Source organism: Haliotis rufescens, unplaced genomic scaffold, assembly GCF_023055435.1.
Source record: "Haliotis rufescens isolate VD_foot unplaced genomic scaffold, xgHalRufe1.0.p SCAF_129, whole genome shotgun sequence".
NCBI classification, from domain to species: domain Eukaryota; kingdom Metazoa; phylum Mollusca; class Gastropoda; order Lepetellida; family Haliotidae; genus Haliotis; species Haliotis rufescens.
The window spans coordinates 546,060-573,073 of record NW_025963812.1 but is presented as its reverse complement, the minus strand read 5'-3'; the positions used below and the strand labels follow the sequence as shown (position 1 = coordinate 573,073).

Below are 27,014 nucleotides of genomic sequence, written 5' to 3'. Positions count from 1 at the left end.
CAGTCCCAATATGAATTTCATATACATGATGATATAAAAATATCCGGGTCATATTTTTTCTTCCCTGGTATGTTCCAAATGCACAAGAAACCTGGAACTTTTAAAACTTTTTTAAACTAATGTTTCAAATTCTGTTTTTTAAATCTTCTTTTTATTTTGTATGTTTGCATGTTTAAGGTTGTTTGAAACATTGTTTACATGATGTTAAAATATAATGGACACTGATCCAGTCTATGAACAAAGGAGACAGGGCATGATATGACAAAGGGGGGTAACTCTTGTTAACTTCTCAGTCCTTCCATAGATGATTCAAATCCTTTAACAACTTCAAAACACAAGCAAAGCGTATTTAGGTGTGTGCGTGTGTGTGTGTGTGTCTGTGTGGCGTGTGTGTGTAGAGTATATGTGTGTGTGGCGTGTGAGTGTGTATGTGTGTGTGTGACGTTTGCCGTGTGTGTGGCGTGTGAGTGTGTGGAGTGTGTATGTATGTATGGTGTGTGTGTGGTGTTTGTGAGTGTGTCGTGTGTATGCCGTGTGTGGGGGGCGTTTGTATGTGTGCTTTGTGTGTGGCTTGTGTGTGTATGTGTGTGCGTGTGGTGAGTGTGTGTGTGGCATGTGTGTGGAGTGTGTATGTATGTGTGTGTTTGGTGTGGTGTGTGTATGAGTGGTATGTATGTGTGTGTGGTGTTTGTGTGTAGAGTGTGTATGTATGTGTGTGGTTTGTGGCGTGTGTGTTGTGTATGTTTGGGGTGTATTTTCTCTGTGTGTGTGTGTGTGTGTGTGTGTGTGTGTATGAGTGTGTGTATGTGACGTGTGTGGTGTGTGTGTGGTGTATTGTGTGTGTATGTGTGTGGTGTGTGTGTGTGTGTGTGTGTGTGTGTGTGTGTGTGTGGAGTGTGTATGTATGAGTGTGTGTATGTGACGTGTGTGGTGTGTGTGTGGTGTATTGTGTGTGTATGTGTGTGTGGCGTGTGTGTTTGTGTGTAACGTCGCTTGGAACAACATTCCAGTTATCGTCGGGCCATTATGTCTTCGGAGATCATACGTTTTCGGACGGCCATGTTTATCGCGAATACTGGCGCTATAACGAGGAGTGTTTGTGTCACACGGACATAGTTTTTGTTTGTTTGTTTGTTGTTTAACGCCGCACTCAGCAGTGTTCCAGCTATATGACGGCGGTCTGTAAATAATCGAGTCTGGACCAGACCATCCAGTGATTGGTATCATAAGCATCAATCTAAGCAGTTGAGATACGATTACATACATCAACCAAGTCGGCGAGCCTGACCACATGAATATTGCTGAATCCGGAGTTGAACATAAAACAAACAACCAAATACAGTAAACTACGGTTATAACGAACTCAAAGGGACTACTAATTTTAGTTCGTTATAACCGTAGTTCGTTATAAGCATATATACAGCATAACTACAGCGAATAGTCGGGACCGAAAAGTAAGTTCGTTATATCCGTCAGTTCGTTATAAGCGTGTTCGTTATAACCGTAGTTTACTGTAGGCTCATGAGACTGGGCCTGAGCGACAGTAAGTTTGAGGTTAACTTCTAGGGGATGTCGGCCAACCTATACAGCATTTAACAATATTGACTAGAAGCAGTCCCAATATGAATTTAATATACATGATGATATAAAAAATATCCGGGTCATATTTTTTCTTCCCTGGTATGTTCCAAATGCACAAGAAACCTGAAACTTTTACAACTTTTTAAAACTAATGTTTCAAATTGTGTTTTTTTTTAAATTTTCTTTTTATTTTGCATGTTTGCATGTTTAATGTTGTTTGAAACATTGTTTACATGATGTTAAAATATAAGGGACACTGATCCAGTCAATGAACAAAGGAGACCGCATGATATGACAAAGGGGGATAACCCTTGTTAGCTTCTCAGTCCTTCCATAGATGATTAAAATCCTTTCACAATTTCCAAACACTTTGTTATAGTGCGCAAACTTGCTTAATAATTCATATCAAAATATAAAAATAATATTCAAAATTTATAAAATTAACTCACGTATCTTTACAGTCAAATCTCGGACATCTCACATGAATGGCAGTAACTCACTTAGGTTGTAAAAGCATGCCGCGAGACATAATTTAGACAATAGATGTCCGTTCGCATTACAGTTACCGGCTGCGTGTCCAATAACAGTAATCCCCGTGACAAGTCGGCGGTCAGTCTAAAATGCCGACGGCTCAACTAAACGCCATGCTTTGTTTTTTTATTACCTTATCCACTATAAGTAGACATTAGTTAGGTGACCTATGGGAATATTGTATCAACCCAGAACAACGCATGAAATAACAAAGGAAGTAATTGTGACAATACATTAAAATAATGTTTTCAAAACTAAACCAATCAGAGTTTGCTATGCGTCCCTCCACTATATAAGTAGGTGCAGGTTGACTACCGTGTAGTACCGTGTGCGAAATACGCATCGGTCGGAAAGCGCACGTTAAATCTCCAAAGTAAGTAAGTAAGCAACTACCAAGTCACACTGCACCTGAATAAATCTTGGAACGCTAGCAGCTATGATGTCATCATTTATTCTCAAATCTTCCATTCTATTTTAAGGTAAGACATTTTCATGCGTAGTTTCAATGGTTGTTTTCATTCATGTTGAATGTGTATTATGACTATTGTCTCAGATTGTTTTAATTGTTGTTTTCAAATATGTTGAATGTATTTCATGATTATTGTCTTAGATTTTTTGAACATTTTATATTTTCAACCACATGCGTTGGTTCATTATTAAGTTATTGTTTAATGTATTTTGAATTTTCAATAACGATATGGAATGTTTTCAATGCGCACTATGCCACTATAGGTGTGACTTATGTAGGTTGTAATCACTTATGTAGGTTGTAATCACTTATGAAGGTTGTAATCACTTATGTAGGTTGTAGTAATTTCGATCAATAAAATATGAAATTAATTATTCCTGTTCAACCTCTTGATAACCGTTTGATAAATAAGAAATCTAGTACAACTATCAACAACGTCGTAAAGTAAAATATGTCATGTCGTCAATATGTGTAGATTCATTGCTAGCAGTAATGCTGAACTTAGTTAATAGTCAGTCAGCTTTGTTCTTGATAGGAAATGAAATACCTGTAACTTGATGTTAATAGTTGAATGCACAATGCTCGTATGCGAGCTCTGCAAGTAGCTATATAACACTTGTATTAGAAGAACTACGGTAATGCGCGAAACTGCATTACCGTAATATATCTACAAATACGTCTATCATTAATGTTGCATTATTTCAGCTGACATTGGTATTGCGAATCATATGTGTTGTCTTTGTTATTGTGCCGTTATTTAAAGTTCCATCCTGATCTATTTGTGTATAATGTAATGGTGATTATTTGATATGTTATAAGATTGAAGCGAAATGCTTATTGATTTATATTCTGAGTAGTTATGTCATAAGAAACCACGACGTTATGACAATTATTTGTAATGATATAATTTATGATTATTAGATATGATTATGTGATTGAAATGTTTATTACACACTACACCTGAATAAATCTTGGAACGCTAGCAGCTCTGATGTCATCATTTATTCTCAATTCTTCCATTCTATTTTAAGGAAAAATTACCGTGAGACAGCACGTTCTCAACTTGTAAAGCAAAGCGTATTTAAGAATTTGTGTGCGTGCGTGCGTGCGTGCGTGCGTGCGTGCGTGCGTGCGTGCTTTTATCATCATCCTCTATTATTCAATGTATCATATATTTTTTGCTAAAAATAACAAAATAAATACGATGGACCCTTTCTTATTGATCCCAATGGATGGAGATGTGATACACTGGCTAATCAAGAGGGATGCATCTGTGTTTCAATGTTGTTTTACGCCGCTTTAGCATTATTCGGACAGTACCATAACCAACGGAAGCCGTGACATGGTAAAACAGTGGTAGGTAGTATGTTTGTTGTTTGTTTGTTTGTTTAACGCCGCATTCAGGAATATTCCAGCTATATGACGGCGGTCTGTAAATAATTGAGTCTGGACCAGACAACCCAGTGATTGACATCATGAGCATCGATCCACGCAATTTGGATACGATGACATGCATCAACCAAGTCGGCGAGCCTGACCACCCGATCCCGTTAGTCGCCACTTGCGACTAAGAGAATCGCATTTTACGGCAGGTGTGGTTTGCTGAAGACCTATTCTACCCACGGGTCTTGATAGCATTGGGGACGATCCACGCCGATTGGGTACACGTCACAACCGATGCTTTTTTCTCGAGTCTTACCATAAGCATGCTTCTCCATATGCAATGGGGTTGTTGTAAGTGTCGACTGTATGTAGTTTCTAAGATTTCTTCCACATAATATTTGTTTGTTGTTTTACGCCGCACTCAGATATATAACAGTATATCATGGTTTGTAAATAATCAAGTCTGAACCAGACAAGCCCGTGATTTGTATTACATATGTAGTCCATGCACCAAATTCATTCCGTTGGCTCTTAAGACAAGCATATAGTTTGCTGGGGATGAATTCTAAACCGGAATCCCTACTTGGTCCATCCTAAATGAGGACCTAGAGGTCATATGTGACCCGGGGCGGTCGGGTAGCCTAGTGGTTAAAGCGTTCGCTCGTCACGCCGAAGACCCGGGTTCGATTCCCGACATGGGTACAATGTGTGAAGCCCATTTCTGGTGTCCCCCGACGTGATATTGCTGGAATATTGCTAAAAGCGGCGTAAAACCATACTCATTCACTCACTCACTCATATGTGACCCAGTTGATATTAAGATATCTGCGAAGATGATACGAAATTCATCGACGTCACTCCCTTTATTAGTACACATGGAAAACTTAGGAATCATATACAATCTTCCACCATGTTAACTTTTCGTTTTTCAACAGTTAGGGACTGGCCATTTATTACGGTGGGTGGTGTGTGTGTGTGTGTGGAGGGGTGGGGGTACTGAATAATAACTTATCTAACATTTTTACATGCGCCACCCCCCTCCCCAATACATGTAAACTTTTCTCATGACACCCCCACCCCCAAATTAATGACCTGTCCCTAAACATTAAATGTTAAAAATAATAATAAAGATCCTACTTTCGTTTTGTGATGCAGCAATCCCAATGTGAAATCCCCGGTTTCATTAAAAATAGATCCATTTATTAGTTGATGAATCATTTGTTTCTGTTCTGGGAAATGTTTAAACCCTCTCAAGATAAAAAAAAAGCTTTTCCGTCTCTTATTATTCTCCGCACCCTTGTCGACCCGGAAGTGTAAAGTACAAGTGTCACATGTCCCTATGACACAATCATATCTAACCAATAGATGGTAAACACGTCATGGATTTTCCATTATCTATATTTAGATAAGACTCATCTTGGGGAAAAGCCTCGAAACTGTAAGCTTTGTAAACTGGGACTTAGGCCAAATTGATCTGGGACGCAATGTCTGACGAAATGTAAGTAGCCTGACTATATCATATTAATAGAACTGTATGAACGCAATTTAACTGAACGTAATGGGGATTGAATTATAACAAGATCTTAGCCACATCGTCGCCTGACCAACCTGTCAGTTAATTAGCGCGGATGAGATTACCAGCTGATTACGTGACTGTGTGCGTGTTACCGTGTACTCCTTGTCTGTCGGAGAGTTGCGATGGGATCCGACAGTGAGGTCATGACCGTGTCTTTGTTACGGGACCCCATCGCGGCTCTCGGCTCTTAGGGACGACCGCATGGGACTTTGAGCGACGCTTGTCGACTTAATCGAGGTCACGTAAATATCCTAGGCGGTGCCCATTAGTTAGACAGACAGTTGTTAGACACCTGAAATAACAACTTTTCTGGTTGAGTGCACAACAAAGTGCAATGCTGTTACCTTGATTGGTAATTGAATGACCCAAAGATAAACATCAATAAATAACAAAACAAAAAGACGTGTTAACTCGGATGTACTTATCCAGGGTTTTTTCTCTCAGCGACGTTTTGCTGACGTGCCTTTTCAGCTATAACTCAAGGAGCAGGGTATATGTGTGTGGGGGGGGGGGAGGGGTAATGGTATGTATGTGGGTAAGAGCGATGGTTAACGGTATATGTGTGGGTGTGGGGGAGGGGTAATGGTATGTATGTGGGTAAGAGCGGTGGTTAACGGTGTATGTGTGGGTGTGGGGGAGGGGTAATGGTATGTATGTGGGTAAGAGCGATGGTTAACGGTGTATGTGTGGGTGTGGGGGAGGGGTAACAGAGTGTGTGTGGGTGTGGGTGTGGGGGAGGGGTAATGGTATGTATGTGGGTAAGAGCGATGGTTAACGGTGTATGTGTGGGTGTGGGGGAGGGGTAACAGGTTATATATATGGGTGTGGGGGAGGGGTAACAGTATATGTGTGGGTGTGGGGGAGGGGTAACAGTATATGTGTGGGTGTGAGGGAGGGGTAACAGTATATGTGTGGGTGTGAGGGAGGGGTAACAGTATATGTGTGGGTGTGGGGGAGGGGTAACAGTATATGTGTGGGTGTGAGGGAGGGGTAACAGTATATGTGTGGGTGTGTGTGTGGGGGGGTAATATTATATGTGTGGGTGTGGGGGAGGGGTAACAGTATATGTGTGGGTGTGAGGGAGGGGTAACAGTATATGTGTGGGTGTGAGGGAGGGGTAACAGTATATGTGTGGGTGTGGGGGAGGGGTAACAGTATATGTGTGGGTGTGTGGTAACAGTATATGTGTGGGTGTGGGGCAGGGTTAACAGTATATGTGTGGGTGTCGGGGAGGGGTAGCGGTATATGTGTGGGTGTGTGTGTGGGGGGGTAATATTATATGTGTGGGTGTGGGGGAGGGGTAACGGTATATGTGTGGGTGTGTATGTGTGGGGGTAATATTATATGTGTGGGTGTGAGGGAGGGGTAACGGTATATGTGTGGGTGTGAGGGAGGGGTAACAGTATATGTGTGGGTGTGGGGGAGGGGTAACAGTATATGTGTGGGTGTGAGGGAGGGGTAACAGTATATGTGTGGGTGTGGGGGAGGGGTAACAGTATATGTGTGGGTGTGGGGGAGGGGTAACAGTATATGTGTGGGTGTGGGGGAGGGGTAATATTATATGTGTGGGGGTGAGGGAGGGGTAACGGTATATGTGTGGGTGTGAGGGAGGGGTAACAGTATATGTGTGGGTGTGAGGGAGGGGTAACAGTATATGTGTGGGTGAGGGGTAACAGTATATGTGTGGGTGTGAGGGAGGGGTAACAGTATATGTGTGGGTGTGGGGGGGGGGGGTAACAGTATATGTGTGGGTGTGAGGGAAGGGTAACGGTATATGTGTGGGTGTGGGGGAGGGGTAACAGTATATGTGTGGGTGTGAGGGAGGGGTAACAGTATATGTGTGTGTGTAGGGGAGGGGTAACGGTATATGTGTGGGTGTGGGTGAGGGGTAACAGTATATGTGTGGGTGTAGGGGAGGGGTAACGGTATATGTGTGGGTGTGGGGGAGGGGTAACAGTATATGTGTGGGTGTAGGGGAGGGGTAACGGTATATGTGTGGGTGTAGGGGAGGGGTAACAGTATATGTGTGGGTGTAGGGGAGGGGTAACAGTATATGTGTGGGTGTAGGGGAGGGGTAACAGTATATGTGTGGGTGTAGGGGAGGGGTAACAGTATATGTGTGGGTGTAGGGGAGGGGTAACAGTATATGTGTGGGTGTAGGGGAGGGGTAACAGTATATGTGTGGGTGTAGGGGAGGGGTAACAGTATATGTGTGGGTGTAGGGGAGGGGTAACAGTATATGTGTGGGTGTAGGGGAGGGGTAACAGTATATGTGTGGGTGTGGAGGTAACCAGTACTATCTCATGTTATAACATTGTAACCAGTACTATCTCATGTTATAACATTGTAACATATATCTCTTGTTATAACATCGTAACCAGTACCATCTCATGTTATAACATTATAACCAGTAATCATTGTAACCAGTTCTATCTCATGTTATAACACTGTAACATGTATCTCATGTTATATCATTATAACCAGTAATCATTGTAACAGTACTATCTCATGTTAAAACACTGTAACCATGTATCTCATGTTATAACATTGTAACCAGTAACCAGTACTACGTAACATTGTAATCATGTATCTCATGTTATAACACTGTAATCTTGTATCTCATTTCCTGCTTTCAGACTTTCAGTGGATGAAGGGTCGTCAGTTGACTTGCCATCAGGTAACGAATCCATCAACGGACCAATGGATAGCAGGTCATTCCACACCGGATCATCGGTGGACAGCTCCGGATATGGTTCTGTGGGTGGAAGTGAGTCAGTGAGCTCGTCACCCATCTTATTTAAACTCCTGGACGAGACGGATGGCCCGGAGACAGTTGACAGCCCTCAACAGAAGTGTGGGGTGTTTGGGGCGTCCCTGTCAACGCGGTCAAAGGATGGTGGTCATTTTCTTCATCAGCTGCACAAGGATGATCGAGACCAATGGTCCAAAATTCGGTAAGCTGATTTATAATATTAGGAAAATAGGGGAAAATATAAGGCACCTTATCCCTTTACAATGTGTATTGTGTTCTTTGAATGAGCTGAAATTTCTATGAGTTCCTGCTGTATTCTGCAATTCCATGCTCGCAGAATATTTTGCAGAAATGCCCACTCATTGCAGAAATGTTCCTATCTTGCAGAAATACACTTTTTGTGGGGAACTCGGGCAGACTTTGCATGTATTTGTTCCATGCCTAAATTTCATGTATCATTTGGTGACCCGGGTAAGATGTCTGAATGTCCTGGGGTCTCAGGGACCCGGACTTGTGTAGCTGTGGGAGGGATATGTCCTGGGTCGTGCTAACTGGACGGTACCGAAATAGCCTAATGTTCTTTGGGGGCCATTGGCCTTCCATGCTCTCTCTCTCTCTCTCTCTCTCTCTCTCTCTCTCTCTCTCTCTCAACCTCTCCCTCCCCCTCTCTCTCTCTCCCTCCCTCCCCCTCCCTCCCTCTCTCTCTCTCTCTCAATCCCTCCCTCTCTCTCTCTCTCTCTCTCTCTCTCTCTCTCTCTCTCTCTCTCTCTCTCTCTCTCTCGGCTCCTGATAAATGACTATGGAATGCATGCCAATACATAGTACAGGCGAATCCAAAAAGAAAACCACATACATGATACACACGATACATGCAGCAATCAAGTACAGGAGGAGCTAAGGGGTGGCTGGAGGGTAACGCAGTTGAGTGGCTTGCGACAATGTAGAAAGTAACCTCGTGCGGGGCTGCAGGGTTAATAAAGGTAAACACTGTGACGTCATGTCCGTCTTACTGGGCATGCGCAGACTGTTTGGAAGTGCATTGTGGGAAGTAATTACTGTAACATGATCCAGACGGAATGAAACAAATTAGATGACAGAGTTTTTTAGAAATCGTGTTGAATATAAAAGTAATGTGGTGACTGACCTGTAATTGGTAGATTAAATATGAACGAGTGAGTACTATTGTTGTTGCACAAACTAAAAAATTAAATTACCATTATATAGGCATGAAAACGTCTTGTTTAAATATACCCCTATCAAAAGTTGAGTAGTATGAGAGTATATTTCCCTATCAAAAGTTGTATTTGAGCATATACCCCTATCAAAAGTTGAGTGGTATGTGAGCATATATCCCTATCAAAAGTTGAGTGGTATATGAGTATGTCCCTATCCAAAGTTGAGTGGTATGTGAGTATGTCCCTATCAAAAGTTGTATGTGAGCATATACCCCTATCAAAAGTTGAGTGGTATGTGAGTATGTCCCTATCAAAAGTTGAGTAGTATAAGAGTATATTTCCCTATCAAAAGTTGTATTTGAGCATATACCCCTATCCAAAGTTGAGTGGTATATGAATATGTCCCTATCCAAAGTTGAGTGGTATGTGAGTATGTCCCTATCAAAAGTTGAGTAGTATAAGAGCATATACCCCTATCAAAAGTTGAGTGGTATGTGAGCATATACCCCTATCCAAAGTGGACTGGTATGTGAGTATGTCCCTATCAAAAGTTGAGTGGTATGTGAACATATATTTCTATCCAAAGTTGTATGTGAGCATGTACCCCTATCCAAAGTGGAGTGGTATTAGAGCATATACCCCTATCAATAGTGGTATGTGAGTATATAACCCTTTCAAATTTGGTAAATATACGAATGTAAGTCCATCTCAAATGTGGGTAATGTATATATGAGTTTATGTGACTGCAGCAGGCCAAGTTCAAATTTCAAATGACAAAGGGGTACAAGGTAAAATTATCATTTCAACTGAATTGGACTTCCAGAGATGGTGATAAAGTGCACGATGGGGATGAGCTCCAGTATATCAACCAGATGAACATGACGAGGTGGAGCCACCAGGAAGTCTTAGAGACCATACGCCACCTGAAGAATGACATCACATTTGTAAGTGCAGCGTATTGTTCATCTTCCGGAGGCAAGAGAGTTAACTGACCATAAAAGTCCAGTTTCCACCCTTGCCGAACTAGGCTTGAATTATTGAGTTACATTTTGGCTGGACTAACGAGTCTATGCATAGTCCAATCAAAATCGCGCACCGAAATTGAAATCCGGTTCGTAAACTGTCGTGCGGATTTTGATCGATTGCAGAATTTGCGGCGCACGTGCACCTCCAACTCGTTGTCAGTGGATATTTTCCAAATCTTGTCATGTTTTTAATCAAGGTGCTCACGTGATTTGAAGCATTTCGCGATGTAAGACCAATTTTATCACAATATAGATCTTGATTATCGATCAGATCGTCCTGACTGGGCGCCACCATTTTGTGTGAAGCAAATGCAAGAGATACGAGAGGTGGAATCTGATTGGTCCATAGGAGAGGCTTAGAAGGGACATAACTGGTAATAGCCACTGGTGGCGCTATGATCGAGCCCAGTAATTCCAGCCTAGTTCGGCAAGGGTGGAAACTGGACTTTTAAAGTCAGTTAACTCTCTTGCCTCGGGGAGATGTGTATTGTAACACAACAGGTCGCGTTACTCGGGTTAGTTGTTAGGAGTACAGTTCTAGGGTGAAACAATACATCAGTGCAACAGTGCATCATGAGTTTTCAAATGACGATACAATAAACAGCACATATTCTAATGTATCGATACATGATGATACACTTGCTGAAATAAATTACTTACTACTCGTTTAAGGGGCGGTCGGGTAGCCTAGTGGTTAAAGCGTTCGCTTGTCACGCCGAAGACCCGGGTTCGATTCCCGACATGGGTAAAATGTGTGAAGCCCATTTCTGGTGTCCCCCGCCGTGATATTGCTGGAATATTGCTAAAAGCGGCGTAAAACCATACTCACTCACTACTACTCGTTTAAAGACCCCTGGCAAAATATATCACAAAATATGTTGTAATTAGCGTTTCAAGTTCACTACTAAAAATAGTAGTTACAGACAGGCGTCTACAGCTAAATCTTCCTTTTGAACCTGCTCTGAAATATTTATTGTTAAGAAGTTTCCATGCAATTTGACGTAAAGTAAATATGCGTACCGTCTGCCGTTCTTCCAAGGACATATTTTTTGTGTGACCTTTAACTTGAAAACTAAATAATTCTTTGTGAACACTTTTTATAGATAATAGGACAGGTGCAGTACAAAGTTTCATTTCGATATTTGGATTTTCAGAAAAAATACATATTTTTTTTATTTGTTTACTTAAACCTTTTTTACTGAAACATTTGTGTGACCTATAACTACTTCATGGATTCTATTCAAATTTAGGGAACAGTTTCCATACTGATAGAAGAGGTGCAGTGCAAAGTTTAATTTTCATAAATGGATTTTCTGAGAAAATATTGAATTTTTCATGTTTTGAACTTTTTTTAAATATGTTGAAAGAAAAAAACATGTGTTGGTTGGAGGGCAGTAACCTTGCACCCCTAGTCTGTATTTGCCAGAGCTTGAAATTCTGGATGTGGTGAGCTTTCAGACAAGACTATGTAGACTATCTTGTTGACATGACATGTTTCACTAATCACATACTCTTGCTTGTTTCGCTAAATTGATGACAGGTTCTCTGTTGGATTTATTCTCTCATTAAGCTGACACGCCATTATATAACTCATATACTCACTCACTCATTCACTCAAGCACTCACTCACTCCAGCACTCACACTCTAACTCGCACCCTAACTCAATCCCTCACTCACTCACTCACTCACTCACTAAAGCACTCATACTCTAACCCACAACCTAACTCACTCACTCATTCACTTACTCACACACTCCAGCACTCACGCTCTAACTCACACCCTCACTCACTCACTAAAGCACTTACTAAAGCACTCACTACACACTCACTCTAACTCACTCACTCACTCACTCACTCACTAAAGCACTCACTCACTAAAGCACTCATACACTCACTCACACCCTAACTCACTCACTCACACCCTAACTCACACTCTCTCTCACTCACTCACTAAAGCACTCATACACTCGCACTCACTCACTCACTCACTCACTAAAGCACTCATACACTAACTCACTCACTCACTTAAACACTCACTCACTAAAGCACTCATACGCTCGCACTCACTCACTCACACACTCACTGAAACACTCACTCACTCACTCATGTGCAACTACAGATGTATGTCAAGAAGAATACTGGCTTTTTGATACATTCGCTAAATTGATGACAGGTTCTCTGTTGGATTTGTTCTCTCATTAAGCTGACACGCCATTATATAACTCATATACTCATTCACTCAAGCACTTCTTCAAGCACTCACTCACTCCAGCACTCACACTCTAACTCACAACCTAACTCACTCACTCACTCACTCATACTCCAACTCACACCCTCACTCACTCAGTCACTCACTCAAGCACTCATACTCTTACCCACACCCTAACTCACTCACTCATTCACTTACTCACACACTCCAGCACTCACGCTCTAACTCACACCCTAACTCACTCACTCACACCCTAACTCACACTCTCTCTCACTCACTCACTAAAGCACTCATACACTAGCACTCACTCACTCACTCACTCACTCACTAAAGCACTCATACACTAACTCACACCCTAACTCACTCACTCACTGAAACACTCACTCACTAAAGCACTCATACACTTGCACTCACTCACTCACTCATTCACTCAAGCACTTCTTCAAGCACTCACTCACTCCAGCACTCACACTCTAACTCACAACCTATTACTCACTCACTCACTCATACTCTAACTCACACCCTCAGTCACTCAATCCCTCACTCACTCAGTCTCTCACTTACTCACACCCTCACTCACTCAGTCTCTCACTCACTCACTAAAGCACTCATACACTCGCACTCACTCACTCGCTCACTGAAACACTCACTCACTCACTCACTCACTCAAGCACTTCTTCAAGCACTCACTCACTCCAGCACTCACACTCTAACTCACAACCTATTCCTCACTCACTCACTCATACTCTAACTCACACCCTCACTCACTCAGTCTCTCACTTACTCACTCACTCACTCACTCACTCATACTCTTACCCACACCCTAACTCACTCACTCATTCACTTACACACTCCAGCACTCACACTCTAACTCACACCCTCACTCACTCACTCGCTAAAGCACTCATACTCTAACCCGCACCCTAACTCACTCACTCACTTACACACTCCAGCACTCAAACTCTAACTCACACCCTCACTCACTCACTCACTCGCTAAAGCACTCATACTCTAACCCACACCCTAACTCACTCACTCACTCACTTACACACTCCAGCACTCACACTCTAACTCACACCCTCACTCACTCACTCACTCACTAAAGCACTTACTAAACCACTCACTCTAACTCACTCACTCACTCACTCACTAAAGCACTCATACTCTAACCCACACCCTAACTCACTCACTCATTCACTTACACACTCCAGCACTCACACTCTAACTCACACCCTCACTCACTCACTCACTCACTAAAGCACTTACTAAAGCACTCACTCTAACTCACTCACTCACTCACTCACTAAAGCACTCATACTCTAACTCACACCCTAACTCACTCACTCACTCACACCCTAACTCACACTCGCACTCACTCACTCACTGAAACATTCACTTACTCACTAAAGCACTCATAAACTCGCACTCACTCACTCACTCACTCACTCACTGAAACACTCACTCACTCATGTGCAACTACAGATGTATGTCAAGAAGAATACTGGCTTTTTTATACAGTTTTGAAACATACCGTTTTACTTTTATCATTGTAGACATTTTTCCGTGAGAAGAAGGAGTTTGAAGAAGATCACATTGAACGAACAGAAGACCTTTTCATCGAGATAACCTTCAATATCAGCGACCTTGACTCTGATGGCAAGGGTATTTCTATAGGTACCAGTACCACATTATTGAAGAAGTCCTTCATTTCAACTTTCTTTTTCACTTTCGATCATTTTTAGCTTATCTAAACCTTATCAATGAAAATGAAGTTTATTAAACTTTAAGATCTGCTTGTTTTATAATCTCTTTGAAGTTTGATTTTAAATTAAATTAAGGTTGAATAATTAGAATGTCTAATATGCATTTGGAAAAATGAATTGACCTGGAAGTATTTTCTTTAACAATAGTACAAGAAAAATTGATTTTGTTTTTTACATAGTGAATTGTCATTGAGTAACCTATTTTTAAAAAAAAGAATTTATTGTTTGTGCAAAGGCAGACTTATATACTACTCAAAAGAAGTTAAGGATCACCTGATTCTTTCATATTACAATAGTTAATCTCTCATGCCATGACTGATTAACATTACCAATATGAAAGAATCAGGTGATCCTTAACTTCGTTTGAGTAGTATACATATAACTAGAAGATAAGTTTTGTTGATTCTCATTTTCTCACATTCCAGGAAATGTGGCCTCTCACATCAAAGGAGTCATGATTAAAGTCGTCCAGAATATTTCGTATAAAAGCTCGCTGAATGTTGTGTCATTTTCTGGGTCGACGGAAGTGAAAATTGGTCATGGTGCAATGACACAACGCTATCTCCGTGCCAAACAAGATGAAGTTGACATGGAGCGAAGAACTTCAGACCAGAAACCTTGTAAGTATGGCAGGCAGGCAGCCACAGCAAACACTGGCATAGCCTAATCTTGGTTTGACTCATCCTCTGTGATACAGGGCGTAGGCTAACTCTTTGTCTATGAAACCATTTCTTTTCAGTTACAGGCATTTTTTATTAAATCCAATTTTGATGATATATCATCAAACATCCATCGGAGGAAAGCTCTGTGTTAGCAGTCACCAATAGGTTTCTGGTGATTGTTTTTAAGGCCACACATTTACACGTGTGTAAAGCGGTTTACATTTACACGGTATACTGATTTGAGTTACACCTGTGAAATCTTGGTTTACATTCACACCTGTGTAATCTTGGTTTACATTCACACGTGTGTAACCTTGGTTTACATTCACACATGTGTAACCTTGATTTACATTCACACATGTGTAATCTTGGTTTACATTCACACATGTGTAATCTTGGTTTACATTTACACATGTGTAATCTTGGTTTACATTCACACCTGTGTAACTTTGGTTTACATTCACACCTGTGTAACCTTGGTTTACATTTACACGTGTGTAACCTTGGTTTACACTTACACGTGTGTAACATGGTTTACATTTAAACGTGTGTAACCTTGGCTTACATTTACATGTGTGTAACCTTGGTTTACATTTACACGTGTGTAATCTTGGTTTACACTTACATGTGTGTAATCTTAGTTTACATTCACACGTGTGTAACCTTGGTTTACATTCACACATGTGTAACTTTGGTTTACATTTACACGTGTGTAACCTTGGCTTACATTAACACGTGTGTAACCTTGGTTTACGTTTACACATGTGTAACCTTGGTTTACATTTACACATGTGTGTAATCTTAGTTTACATTCACACGTGTGTAACCTTGGCTACATTCACACATGTGTAACTTTGGTTTACATTTACACGTGTGTAACCTTGGCTTACATTTACACGTGTGTAACCTTGGTTTACATTTACACATGTGTAATCTTGGTTTACATTTACACGTGTGTAACCTTGGTTCACATTTACACATGTGTAATCTTGGTTTACATTTACACGTGTGTAACCTTGGTTTACATTTACTAATGTGTAATCTTGGTTTACATTAACACATGTGTAATCTTGGTTTACATTTACACGTGTGTAACCTTGGTTTACATTTACACATGTGTAACCTTGGTTCACATTTACTAATGTGTAATCTTGGTTTACTTTTACACGTGTGTAACCTTGGTCTACATTTACTAATGTGTAACCTTGGTTTACATTTACACATGTGTAATCTTGGTTTACATTTACACGTGTGTAACCTTGGTTTACATTCACATATGTGTAACCTTGGTTTACACTTACACGTGTGTAACCCTGCTTTACACTTACACATGTGTAACCTTGGTTTACATTCACACATGTGTAACCTTTGTTTACACTTACACGTGTGTAACCTTGGTTGACATCCACACATGTGTAATCTTGGTTTACATTTACACGTGTGTAACCTTGGTTTACATTTACATGTGTGTGTAATCTTGGTTGAAATCCACACGTGTGTAACCTTGGTTTACATTACATGTGTGTAACCTTGGTTTACATTTAAATGTGTGTGTAATCTTGGTTGACATCCACACGTGTGTAACCTTGGTTTACATTTACACATGTGTAACCTTGGTTTACAGTCACATACGTGTGTAACCTTGGTTTACATTCACATACATGTGTTACCTTGGTTTACATTTACACATGTGTGTAACCTTTGTTTACACTTACACATGTGTAACCTTGGTTGACATCCACACATGTGTCATCTTGGTTTACACTTACACGTGTGTAACCTTGGTTGACATCCACACGTGTATAACCTTGGTTGACAACCACACATGTGTGTAACCTTTGTTTACACTTACACCTGTGTAACCTTGGTTGACAACCACACATTACATCTCAATTTACATCCGTGTCATCTAGTTCTACATTGTTATTTTCAGACTGTTTCCAGATGCACAGCTACGTTGTTCAGGACAGGGAAGATGCCGACCCTAGAAGTCTGGAACGTATGGTGGCATTTCAAAGCTGCCTAAACAATAAGTTCCTGATGTGCCAGAAGAGCTCAAAGAAACTCACACTACTGGAGGTAGATATACTCATTACCCACTTTCTCTACTGCAGACAAAGGAGACACATTTTTGGGATAACAACTTCTTTATTGTACTTTTATAGCAACGATTCCATACAGATCCTCACACCGTTGTCAAGCAACTATCCTAATTGTGATCCGTCAACTTCTGAAAATGCCCATCAAACGACTACAAGAAATGTAGTATCTGTGACGAAGGTCTACAATCAATACCATGGTTGCCGACGCTTGCTTGACAGTACCACTGTGGGCCACTCACTCCTCATAATAGTTCTTATTTTAGGCAACTGAAACATTTCAGAAAGAATTTTTGCTTGCTCGCTCCTTTTACTCCCCTCCAGGATCCATCATCAAATTTGCAAGGCCTTATGTACAGTGTATCTGAAATTCATAGGGGGGAAATTGTTGCCTTGGCTGGACCCTCTTTTATCATCCAAATTGAGTGAGTGAGGTTTTACGCCGCTTTTAGCAATATTCCAGCAATATCACGGTGGGGGACACCAGAAATGGGCTTCACACATTGTACCCATGTCGGGAATCGAACCCGGGTCTTCGGCGTGACGAGCTAACGCTTTAACCACTAGGCTACCCGACCGCCCTTTTTCATCCAAAACTGGATCCCACAGGAGATATCAGGAGATATCTACATTGTAGATATCGCTGCAATGAAATTGCATCACAATGCTTTGCAGACCATTGCAGACCATTGGTTGCCATGACGTCACAATCAAATGACATCACTAATAGTTCTGCTACTGAAGCTCATTGATAAAAGTGGAAAAACTGAGGCAAGCCTCAGGCAAGCAAACTCGTGTTGATATATTTGATATCAAAAGACACTCGGGTGAGATTCTCTATTTATAACTGATAGGGTTAGAAAAAAACTGAGTTAATAAATATTGTATGTGCACTAGTATATTGCATATTATAGCTAAAATGGATAAAATTATCATTAAACTGTCTGCATGTGATCAGAAATGAGCGGGACGCTGGAACTTGATGATGCCCTCATATTGCTTGGGGACTGGCCATTATATATCAATTTATGTTGATATATCTGATATCAAAAGACACAAGGGTGAGATTTTCTTTATCATCCAACATCATTCTTCCAACTTCTTCAGTTTGTAGACAGTAATTAGTAGTGTCTTAAGTGTTAAAAGTACTGCTAACAGCTTCAGTAGCAGAGCCATTAGTGATGTCATTTGATTCTGATGTCATGGTAACAATGACGACACAATGGTCTGCAAAGCATTGTGATGCAATTTCACTTGTTATCATATAATGGGTTGGTTTCTTGGCAGGATAATGCCAACAGATAAAAACAATATCCATTGGGGTCATATGCGGATAGAGATGCAAATTTCAAAGGTCAAGTAGGGACTACTTTCAATGTTTATAAACAAACATGGCGTCGCCCTTGTCATTCGGCGATCGAGTCAGAATTAACCATTGGGAATCTGGATAAACTACAGTGATAATTGCTATCATTATCAAAAGAACAGTCTAATATACTGAAAATCAGTGTCTAACTGTGACGTAGCTAAGGCCTTTTTTTAAGTTTTGGCAACTTTGGAGATATAAATTTTGAAACAATTTTGCGAGGGCACGAGGCCTAGCCAAGCGGGACCAAGAGCCATATCTGTGCTTGTAGACCTCTGCGGACTGAACCTTTCTCCACAAATTAAAATAGTTGGATTTGGCCGAAATATGTTCGAATTGTTACCTTATTTCGTTTTGCCGCTGTGTGCACATCTGACTACACTTCTTAACGTTATGACAGAACAGACCGACTGCATGTCTGACTGTGGCCGTGACGTCTCATAGACTAGTGTTAGAGTAGCTTCCCTTTGACAAAGGGCAGCTACTCTAGCGGACAGACCGATGGATTTGCCGCGAAAGGCAATTAAAAACAATTCTTGTTTTGCGTATATGTTGCTTCGCCATGTATAAGTAACAGATTTCAGTTGGAACTAAATTGGCTACTGTCACTGTCCGACTAACACATCACTTACCCTGTGACGTAATAAATATTAATGTGCGCATTCCAGGAAAACTCGCAATGTTTCGGTAACGTTAGTGACAGAGGGAAAGCGATTTCGAAGCACAGAATTAAAGAATGACATTATATGATAAAGAGACTATCACGCTTGTGTGTTTGGGGATGGTAAATATCCTGTATTAGGAATAAACACCATGTATTTAGCTCGCCAAGGCTCATTAAATACAATGTTTATTCCTAATGCAAGATATTTACCATCCCCAAACACACTTGCGTGATAACCTCTATTTCTCATGCAAGGATACCTCTTGTGGGAGCCAGTTTTGGATAATAAATGGTACAAGATACAAGTGAGTTATGGAGCCTTGTTGCTACCTTGTTTTGATGCTTCTCTTGATTGGCAAACGACCACTTTGACAAGAACGGGTTTTTACAATTTTATTGTATTTCAACGAGAAAGTTATTTTGATCATTTTTCATCTGATGAAGGAGAAGTATATCCACACATCCACAAATTCTCTTCCTTAAGAAGAAAGTTGTGTTGATGTTTCAGATTCATATTGATGACAACCAACTCCAAGTGAAGGCTGCGAACAGTCCGTGTTTGTTTCTCATGACGGAGAACGGTAGCGAAGACTTCTACCTGGAATCTGTTGCCTATGAAGGTGAGTACTCGAATGATGGTTCCAGTCATCAAAATTCACTGAGTGAGTGAGTGAGTTGGGTTTAACGTTGGGTATTCCAGTTATATCACGGCGTGTCAGCTTAATGTGGGAGGAAAGCCCGAAGTGATGCCGGTCTCAGACGTTTACCACTTCGGTGAAACCAACGAGCACGGATATGGTGCTGACAAACCTAGAAACATAATTGGGGCAAACCGGGATTCGAACCCACAATCATAGGATTCTGGCGTGCCTAAGGGACGCAACTCTGCACATTGAGTCATGGCACCTTAGACGACTGGGCCACCTTCAAAATTGAAGTGAATAATAGGTCTTTTCAGCCCTTACAGTTTTCTGGGCAGAATTGATTGCCAGTACCTTGTGCTTGTGGGAATGAGTTTGAGTTTGTCAAGGAAGGTCATTCAGTTTAGATCATGTTAAAGACCGATCTCCCTGTTGAACATTGAGATCTCTATGTCGGCTCAGAGCGGAAGTATAGTGTTCAACACTGGCCATGTAAGAAGTCATTGAGATTTTCTGCAGCTAACAAAGTGCTATCCACACTCTATACCTACATATGTGAATGGATGTAATTAACTTTCCTATGCTGTATTAAGGCAGTTTTAACCATGGCACACTGTGTCCATGTTCAAAATATAAAACACTTTAGCAAAGGCGATACAGACAGGTACAAACACCAAAATGACGTGTAAAACTGAGCATGTAGGCAGATAATGGCATGGACAGGCGTAAATTGAAATTTACAAATGTTAAATTTGGATAACACAAAAATCCATAAAAATGAAAGTCTGACAAGTCTAGATCACGTAATTTGTGTACCCCTCTGACAAGTGTAAATTGGCGTGGCTCCCATCGCCAAAATCTATGAACACACAATGCCATTTGGAAAGTGGTCAAAAGTAACAGATGTTATTTTTCGGATAACACTTTCTTCGTAAAGTACAAATTCTAGTACTATCTTTAGTTGGGTCCCATCTGGGATTCGAACCCACACTGTCAGAGTGAGGCACCTAATCAGGTATACAAAGTATGTGATCTAGACTACCAGTTGTCAGACTTTCTTTTTGTGGAAGCCTCGGTGGCTGAGTGGGCTAGATCGCTGACTTTGTGTGCTGACGATTAGGTGCCTCACTCTGGCAAGTGTGGGTTCAAATCTCGGATGGGACTCAACCCCCAAAAGTACTAGAATCTGTACCTTACGAAAAAAGTGATATCCCTATTAAAACATGCGTTGTTCATGTCAAATACATCACATTGATCACCAAACTGTAAGTGTGATTCCAGGTAATTTGGTCAAACTGAACTTGTCAGAACAGTTGAGTATAAATCCTGTAGGAGTTCTGTTAGAAAGTCTAATAATGCCGGCGTATTTCAGGACACTTCCTTGGCTTCGATGAGGTTGACCGTCTCGAGCTGACACATCTGAAGAATTCTCCAGCTTCTCCAAAGTTTCAAGAGACTGACGTTATTCGTCGGAACTACACCTTTCATATTCACTAAAACAACCAACTTGAGATGCAAAATTGTCATTTGGCCTGCATCTGATGCGTAAAGCTGACATGCGATAGCCTGACAGCACAGCCAGCCCTACATGATTGGATTATCACACAATGTGGATAAAAGAGGGTTTGTTTTGTGATCACATGTAAGAATACATGTGCTAGATGATTGTTAATTTGTGAAGAGGTTATTTCTTGTTTTGTTTCATATATGAAACGTCCAAATGTCTGGGCTTTAAATAATGCGGCTAAAGGGGTCTGCAGCATCCCCATGTGTCTAAAGTCCAATGTACTTACAGTTTAAAACAACATGATTTGGTCTGATGGTCAGGATGTGGTATAAAACTTATTTTACCCATAATAACTTGTCCATTTACCAAAGTGTAGGCAATCTGGCAAATGGATAAAAATGGAATATAATGTTATTTTTTATGTTGTCCTATTCATCTATCATTTTAGTTTTTGGTACAAAATGATCAGTCAAATCATATCACAGAAATTCTCAACTGGTGAATGGCAGTATGAATTATTTAAATTCACAATATGAAATTCATATCTTTGTGTCATGTTCACATTCAAATTCACAGACAAGTCACCAAGGTCACAGTTCACAAACTTTTTTGCTAATTTAATCAATTGTGCATCAGTGTCTTGGAACTGTAATATGTATTAAACACTGAGGATGAGGCAAGTTAGCAATGGGTGATTAATATGTGGACAGTCAGTTAATTAGCAGTATTCACAGACAGAATTTACATTTGTTGTACATATTTCAGACATTTATTTTCATATTTTGACCATCTGTTATAATAATTGTTGCTGTTGTGGATAGTCATGACATATTTTCTACTAACAAGGTCACAGTGACATTTAAAGTAAACCACAGTATCCAAAGGATAAAAAGTCATAGTGACAAGTAGGTCATGGTGACAGGAGTGTAAAAGGTCACAGTGACATTAAGGATAAAAGGTCACAGTGACATTTCAAAGTAGGCCATGGTGACAGAAGGATAAAGGTCACAGTGACATTAAGGATAAAAGGTCACAGTGACATTTGAAAGTAGGCCATGGTGACAGAAGGATAAAGGTCACAGTGACATTTGAAAGTAGGCCATGGTGACAGAAGGATAAAGGTCGCAGTGACATTAAGGATAAAAGGTCACAGTGACATTTCTTGGAAATGGCATGTGAATCGTACTTACATAGATGAAATAAATCACCTGCTGATCCCTCCTCCCACCTACATGTCATACCTACGTAACCACACAGCCTCAGCATCCTATGACGGCCTCGGGATCAGCCATTTGATGTTCTGGAGCGGCCTGGGAATTAGTAAGGAGATTGAATATGTGTCAGCTGCATCTGAAAAAACAGACATTGTTTTAATTAAAACTATGGGTCTAACTATATTTATATTCGTTTTAAAATAATCTTGCAACAATGTATTTTTGTGCCAGGAAGATTGTTGGTGTTTTTTTCTGCTGTCTGAAGCATCTTTATCTTTTTCAAATATTTTCTGGAACAATTTATATATTTCAATAAAATCCCAGGTGCTGAAACCACACCCATTTGAGTAAGGGATAATTTCCTTTTCATCATTTAAATTCAGTAAAATAAGAACAAAATTGTGCTGTAACTTTCAGTGTGGTCAGTGTAAAACAATTAAATACTTTTTGACTATTTCCTTTCCGTATTTTCCATGTATATAGTTTTAAAAAAATGTATCGTTTTCACATTTCATTTGATGCCATGTATTGTTTATTGTTGGTAGACGTGTTCATAGATATGTTGTGATGTAATAATCAACTTGGGATACCGAGATCTCTGTGATTTGATCTCTTGACATAGACATTCGGTTTGGTATATCACAGCAGTATTCCTATAAAGCTTTGAGAAGCAGATATGATTTACTATTGTGACTGTTGAATAGGCATTGTGAGCAATAGAGTTACCAGTGTGTAGACCTACTCCTGACTGACTCCCACCTGGGTCTAGATCTTGAAAACATTGAAGGTTTCTGTTAAGCAAATCGATCAAAAATGACCAAAATCATCAAAACAAAAATAGTATTTTTTTATCAATCCACACCACACAGCCAATTTCTGGTGTCGCCTGTCATGATATTGCAGGAATATTGCTAAAAGCGGCGTAAAACCGTACACACTTACTCAAAAGGTAACAAAATGCATCTGAGAAATTTTAACTCACCTGATAACGTAAAACCGTACACACTTACTCAAAAGGTAACAAAATACATCTGAGAAATTTTAGCTCACCTGATAATGTAAAACCATACACACTTACTCAAAAGGTAACAAAATGCATCTGAGAAATTTTAACTCACCTGATAACGTAAAACCATACACACTTACTCAAAAGGTAACAAAATACATCTGAGAAATTTTAGCTCACCTGATAATGTAAAACCATACACACTTACTCAAAAGGTAACAAAATGCATCTGAGAAATTTTAGCTCACCTGATAATGTAAAACCATACACACTTACTCAAAAGGTAACAAAATGCATCTGAGAAACTTTAGCTCACCTGATAATGTAAAACCATACACACTTACTCAAAAGGTAACAAAATGCATCTGAGAAATTTTAGCTCACCTGATAATGTAAAACCATACACACTTACTCAAAGGGTAACAAAATGCATCTGAGAAATTTTAGCTCACCTGATAATGTAAAACCATACACACTTACTCAAAAGGTAACAAAATGCATCTGAGAAATTTTAGCTCACCTGATAATGTAAAACCGTACACACTTACTCAAAAGGTAACAAAATGCTTCAGAGAAATTTTAGCTCACCTGATAACGTAGACTGTACACACTTACTCAAAAGGTAACAAAATGCATCTGAGAAAGTTTAGCTCACCTGATAATCAAACTTAAAACTTGTGTTACTGTTCCCACCAAGGATTACACCTGAATTTGTATAAAAGGTTCGAATCTGATTTTCAATTACCAACATGGAAGCCATATTGAACAAACTATTTATGACCATTACTCTGTTAGTTTTTGTTAAAAATGTACTGAAAATGTGTACTTAGTAGTAGGGCTCAACACTTTAGTTTTGTTGCAATTATCTAAATTTTGGCCTCGCAGCCATCTTTGCATTTTGATGATGCTCCTGAATTCTATGAAAATTCATTCTTTGTCTGCTAACATCATCTCCTGAAAGTCACATGACCAGGGATACTGAGACTTCACATGAAGTTCACCTATTTGTTCGTGAATTTGTTCAAGAGGATCACAACCATGTGGTTGCTACAGCAACTCAGAATTAAACGACCCTCACGAAGACTCTTCAAATATAAAATGAAATCACTCAGGTCAGATACTCTCTAATTCCGTTTATGTTAGTCTGTAAATGATGGTCTTGTCTCCAGCCTCTGCAACCTCTTCATGGACGACAATGAATACTCAAGTCCACATCCTGCTCTTGACACCGACTGAGAAAACTGACCTACTTCTTATGCCAAATAAATAAGAAAATATCTGACAACATTTAATCTCATTAAAATCAGATCTAAGTTCTCGCGGCCGCTAAACATAGATCTGAGGTCATCCCATTTCGGGTCACATCAGAACAACCTTTCGCGAACTTTGACCGACCACTGAAATGACTGACGAGAAGTCGACATCAGCCAATTAGAAAGCAGCTTTCTCGAGCTTTACAGCACTCGTTTCAACCTGGCGACTTCCATTTCGGACAACGCTTGAAAAATATGTTGAAACAGTTCTCGATTTAACTTTTGAAAACTGAACAAACGAACATTCCGGAATGTCTAATATATGGTTGAGATTGTATGGTAGTGCTTCCCACATACTGTGCAATGCCTCATTCATACAAATATGTATCCTATGGAAGCCAGAGATAGATGATAATTTTGACCGAATCAGTCGTACGGGCCGTAAATGTCGTTCGGAATACACTGTTTTAACGTTTTCAAGGTTGCATGGTCGTTCTGACATGACCCGTAATGGGATGGCCTCGGATCTTTGTTTAGCAGCAGCGAGAACTTAGATCTGATTTTAATGAGATTGGCACACATTAGTATCCATTTGCATTTTAACCAATAAAATGAGCTAATTGTAAGTAAGACACATAACCATGATCAAGTGTTAACCTGCAGTATACAATGTGTTGTTTAAGGTTGAAGACAGGTGGCCCAGTGGCTAAGGTGCTCTGTAAGTTCCTGACTATAGGTTTGAATCCCAAATTCTCCCAAATTTTATCCTTGGTCAAATTGAATTTTAAATATTTTCCTCTTCTTGTATGTTAGCAACAAGAACAATGTTACATGAACAATATGATATAACATTGGCCGTTATTAATGACACAAGTTGGCATCTTCCCGAGGCAAGGGAGTTAACTGACTATAAAAGTCCAGTTTCCACCCTTGCCAAACTAGGCTGGAATTTTTTACTTGATCGTAGCACCACCAGTGGTTGTTACGAGTTATGGCCATGTGTCCAGTCAACCGAAATGTGCACGGTAGTCGCCCTGTTGTTTACGAAATGGATGTCGATTTCATTACACAATTTTGATCAGATTGTACAGACTCGTTTGGCCAAAATGTCAATCTGAAATTTCAGATTAGTTCAGCAAGGGTGGAAACTGGACTTTTATTGTCAGTTAACTCCCTTGCCTCAGGAAGATGCAACTTGGTGACATTATATTGACATTACATTGACATTACATTGACTTACATTGACATTACATTGACTTACATTGACATTACATTGACTTACATTGACATTACATTGACTTACATTGACATTACATTGACTTACATTGACTTACATTGACATACATTGACTTACATTGACTTACATTGACATACATTGACATCACATTGACGTTACATTGACATTACATTGACTTATATTGACATTACATTGACTTACATTTACATTACATTGACTTACATTGACATTACATTGACGTTACATTGACTTACACTGACTTACATTGACATTACATTGACTTACATTGACTTACATTGACTTACATTGATGTTACATTGACGTTACATTTACTTACATTGACCTACATTGACTTACATTGACATTACATTGACTTACATTGACATTACATTGACTTACATTGACATTACATTGACATTACATTGACTTACATTGACATTACTTCATCATAGCATTTGGTTGATTTCAGTGTGCAGAAAACTATTGATTACGAATACTCTTATAACGAACTGATGGCTACAACGAACTCTTTTATTGTCCTGCCCCTTTGCTGTATGTATGCTTATAACAAACTATGGTTATAATGAACTAAAAGTTGTCCTTTGAGTTCCTTATAACCATAGTTTACGTTAGTTACTTAATGTGGTCTAGTCATTTCATACATGTTTTAGTTGTGTTCGCGCGTTTGTGAAAATTTGCTTTTACTACTGTTATAGTGTTTCTGATTTCAAACGGGTGAGCTACAGGCCCTTGTGCAGCACTGTCATGTGTATTACCGTATTCGACGTAATAAGCGCCCAGAGCGCTCTCAAAATTAGAAATAGGGGGCTCTTATTAGAATATTATTTTGGTGAAAAAAAACAGAGTTGAAAAATAAATTCTTGGTTTATGCTGACAGCCT

The 27,014-nt window shown here is 40.0% G+C and overlaps 1 protein-coding gene across 5 annotated transcripts; it reads left to right on the top strand.

Moving 5' to 3' along the window:
• The first annotated feature begins 5,380 nt into the window (after positions 1-5,380).
• LOC124110900 lies at positions 5,381-24,120 on the top strand. 5 transcript variants are annotated; one of them, XR_006857346.2, is made up of 9 exons: positions 5,381-5,462; positions 8,177-8,494; positions 10,291-10,411; positions 14,255-14,375; positions 14,890-15,084; positions 17,060-17,205; positions 19,764-19,875; positions 21,269-22,336; positions 22,408-24,120. XR_006857346.2 is itself a non-coding variant. In XM_046470365.2 (8 exons), exons 1-8 carry the CDS (start codon positions 5,449-5,451, stop codon positions 21,391-21,393), a joined length of 1,152 nt encoding a protein of 383 aa, XP_046326321.2. In that variant the 5' UTR covers positions 5,381-5,448; the 3' UTR covers positions 21,394-24,120. The 5 variants fall into 5 exon arrangements, 1 of the variants encoding a protein (XP_046326321.2); XR_007220311.1 differs by having other exon boundaries at positions 21,269-22,361; positions 22,479-24,120; XR_007220310.1 differs by having other exon boundaries at positions 21,269-22,432; positions 22,479-24,120.
• The last annotated feature ends 2,894 nt before the right edge of the window (positions 24,121-27,014 follow it).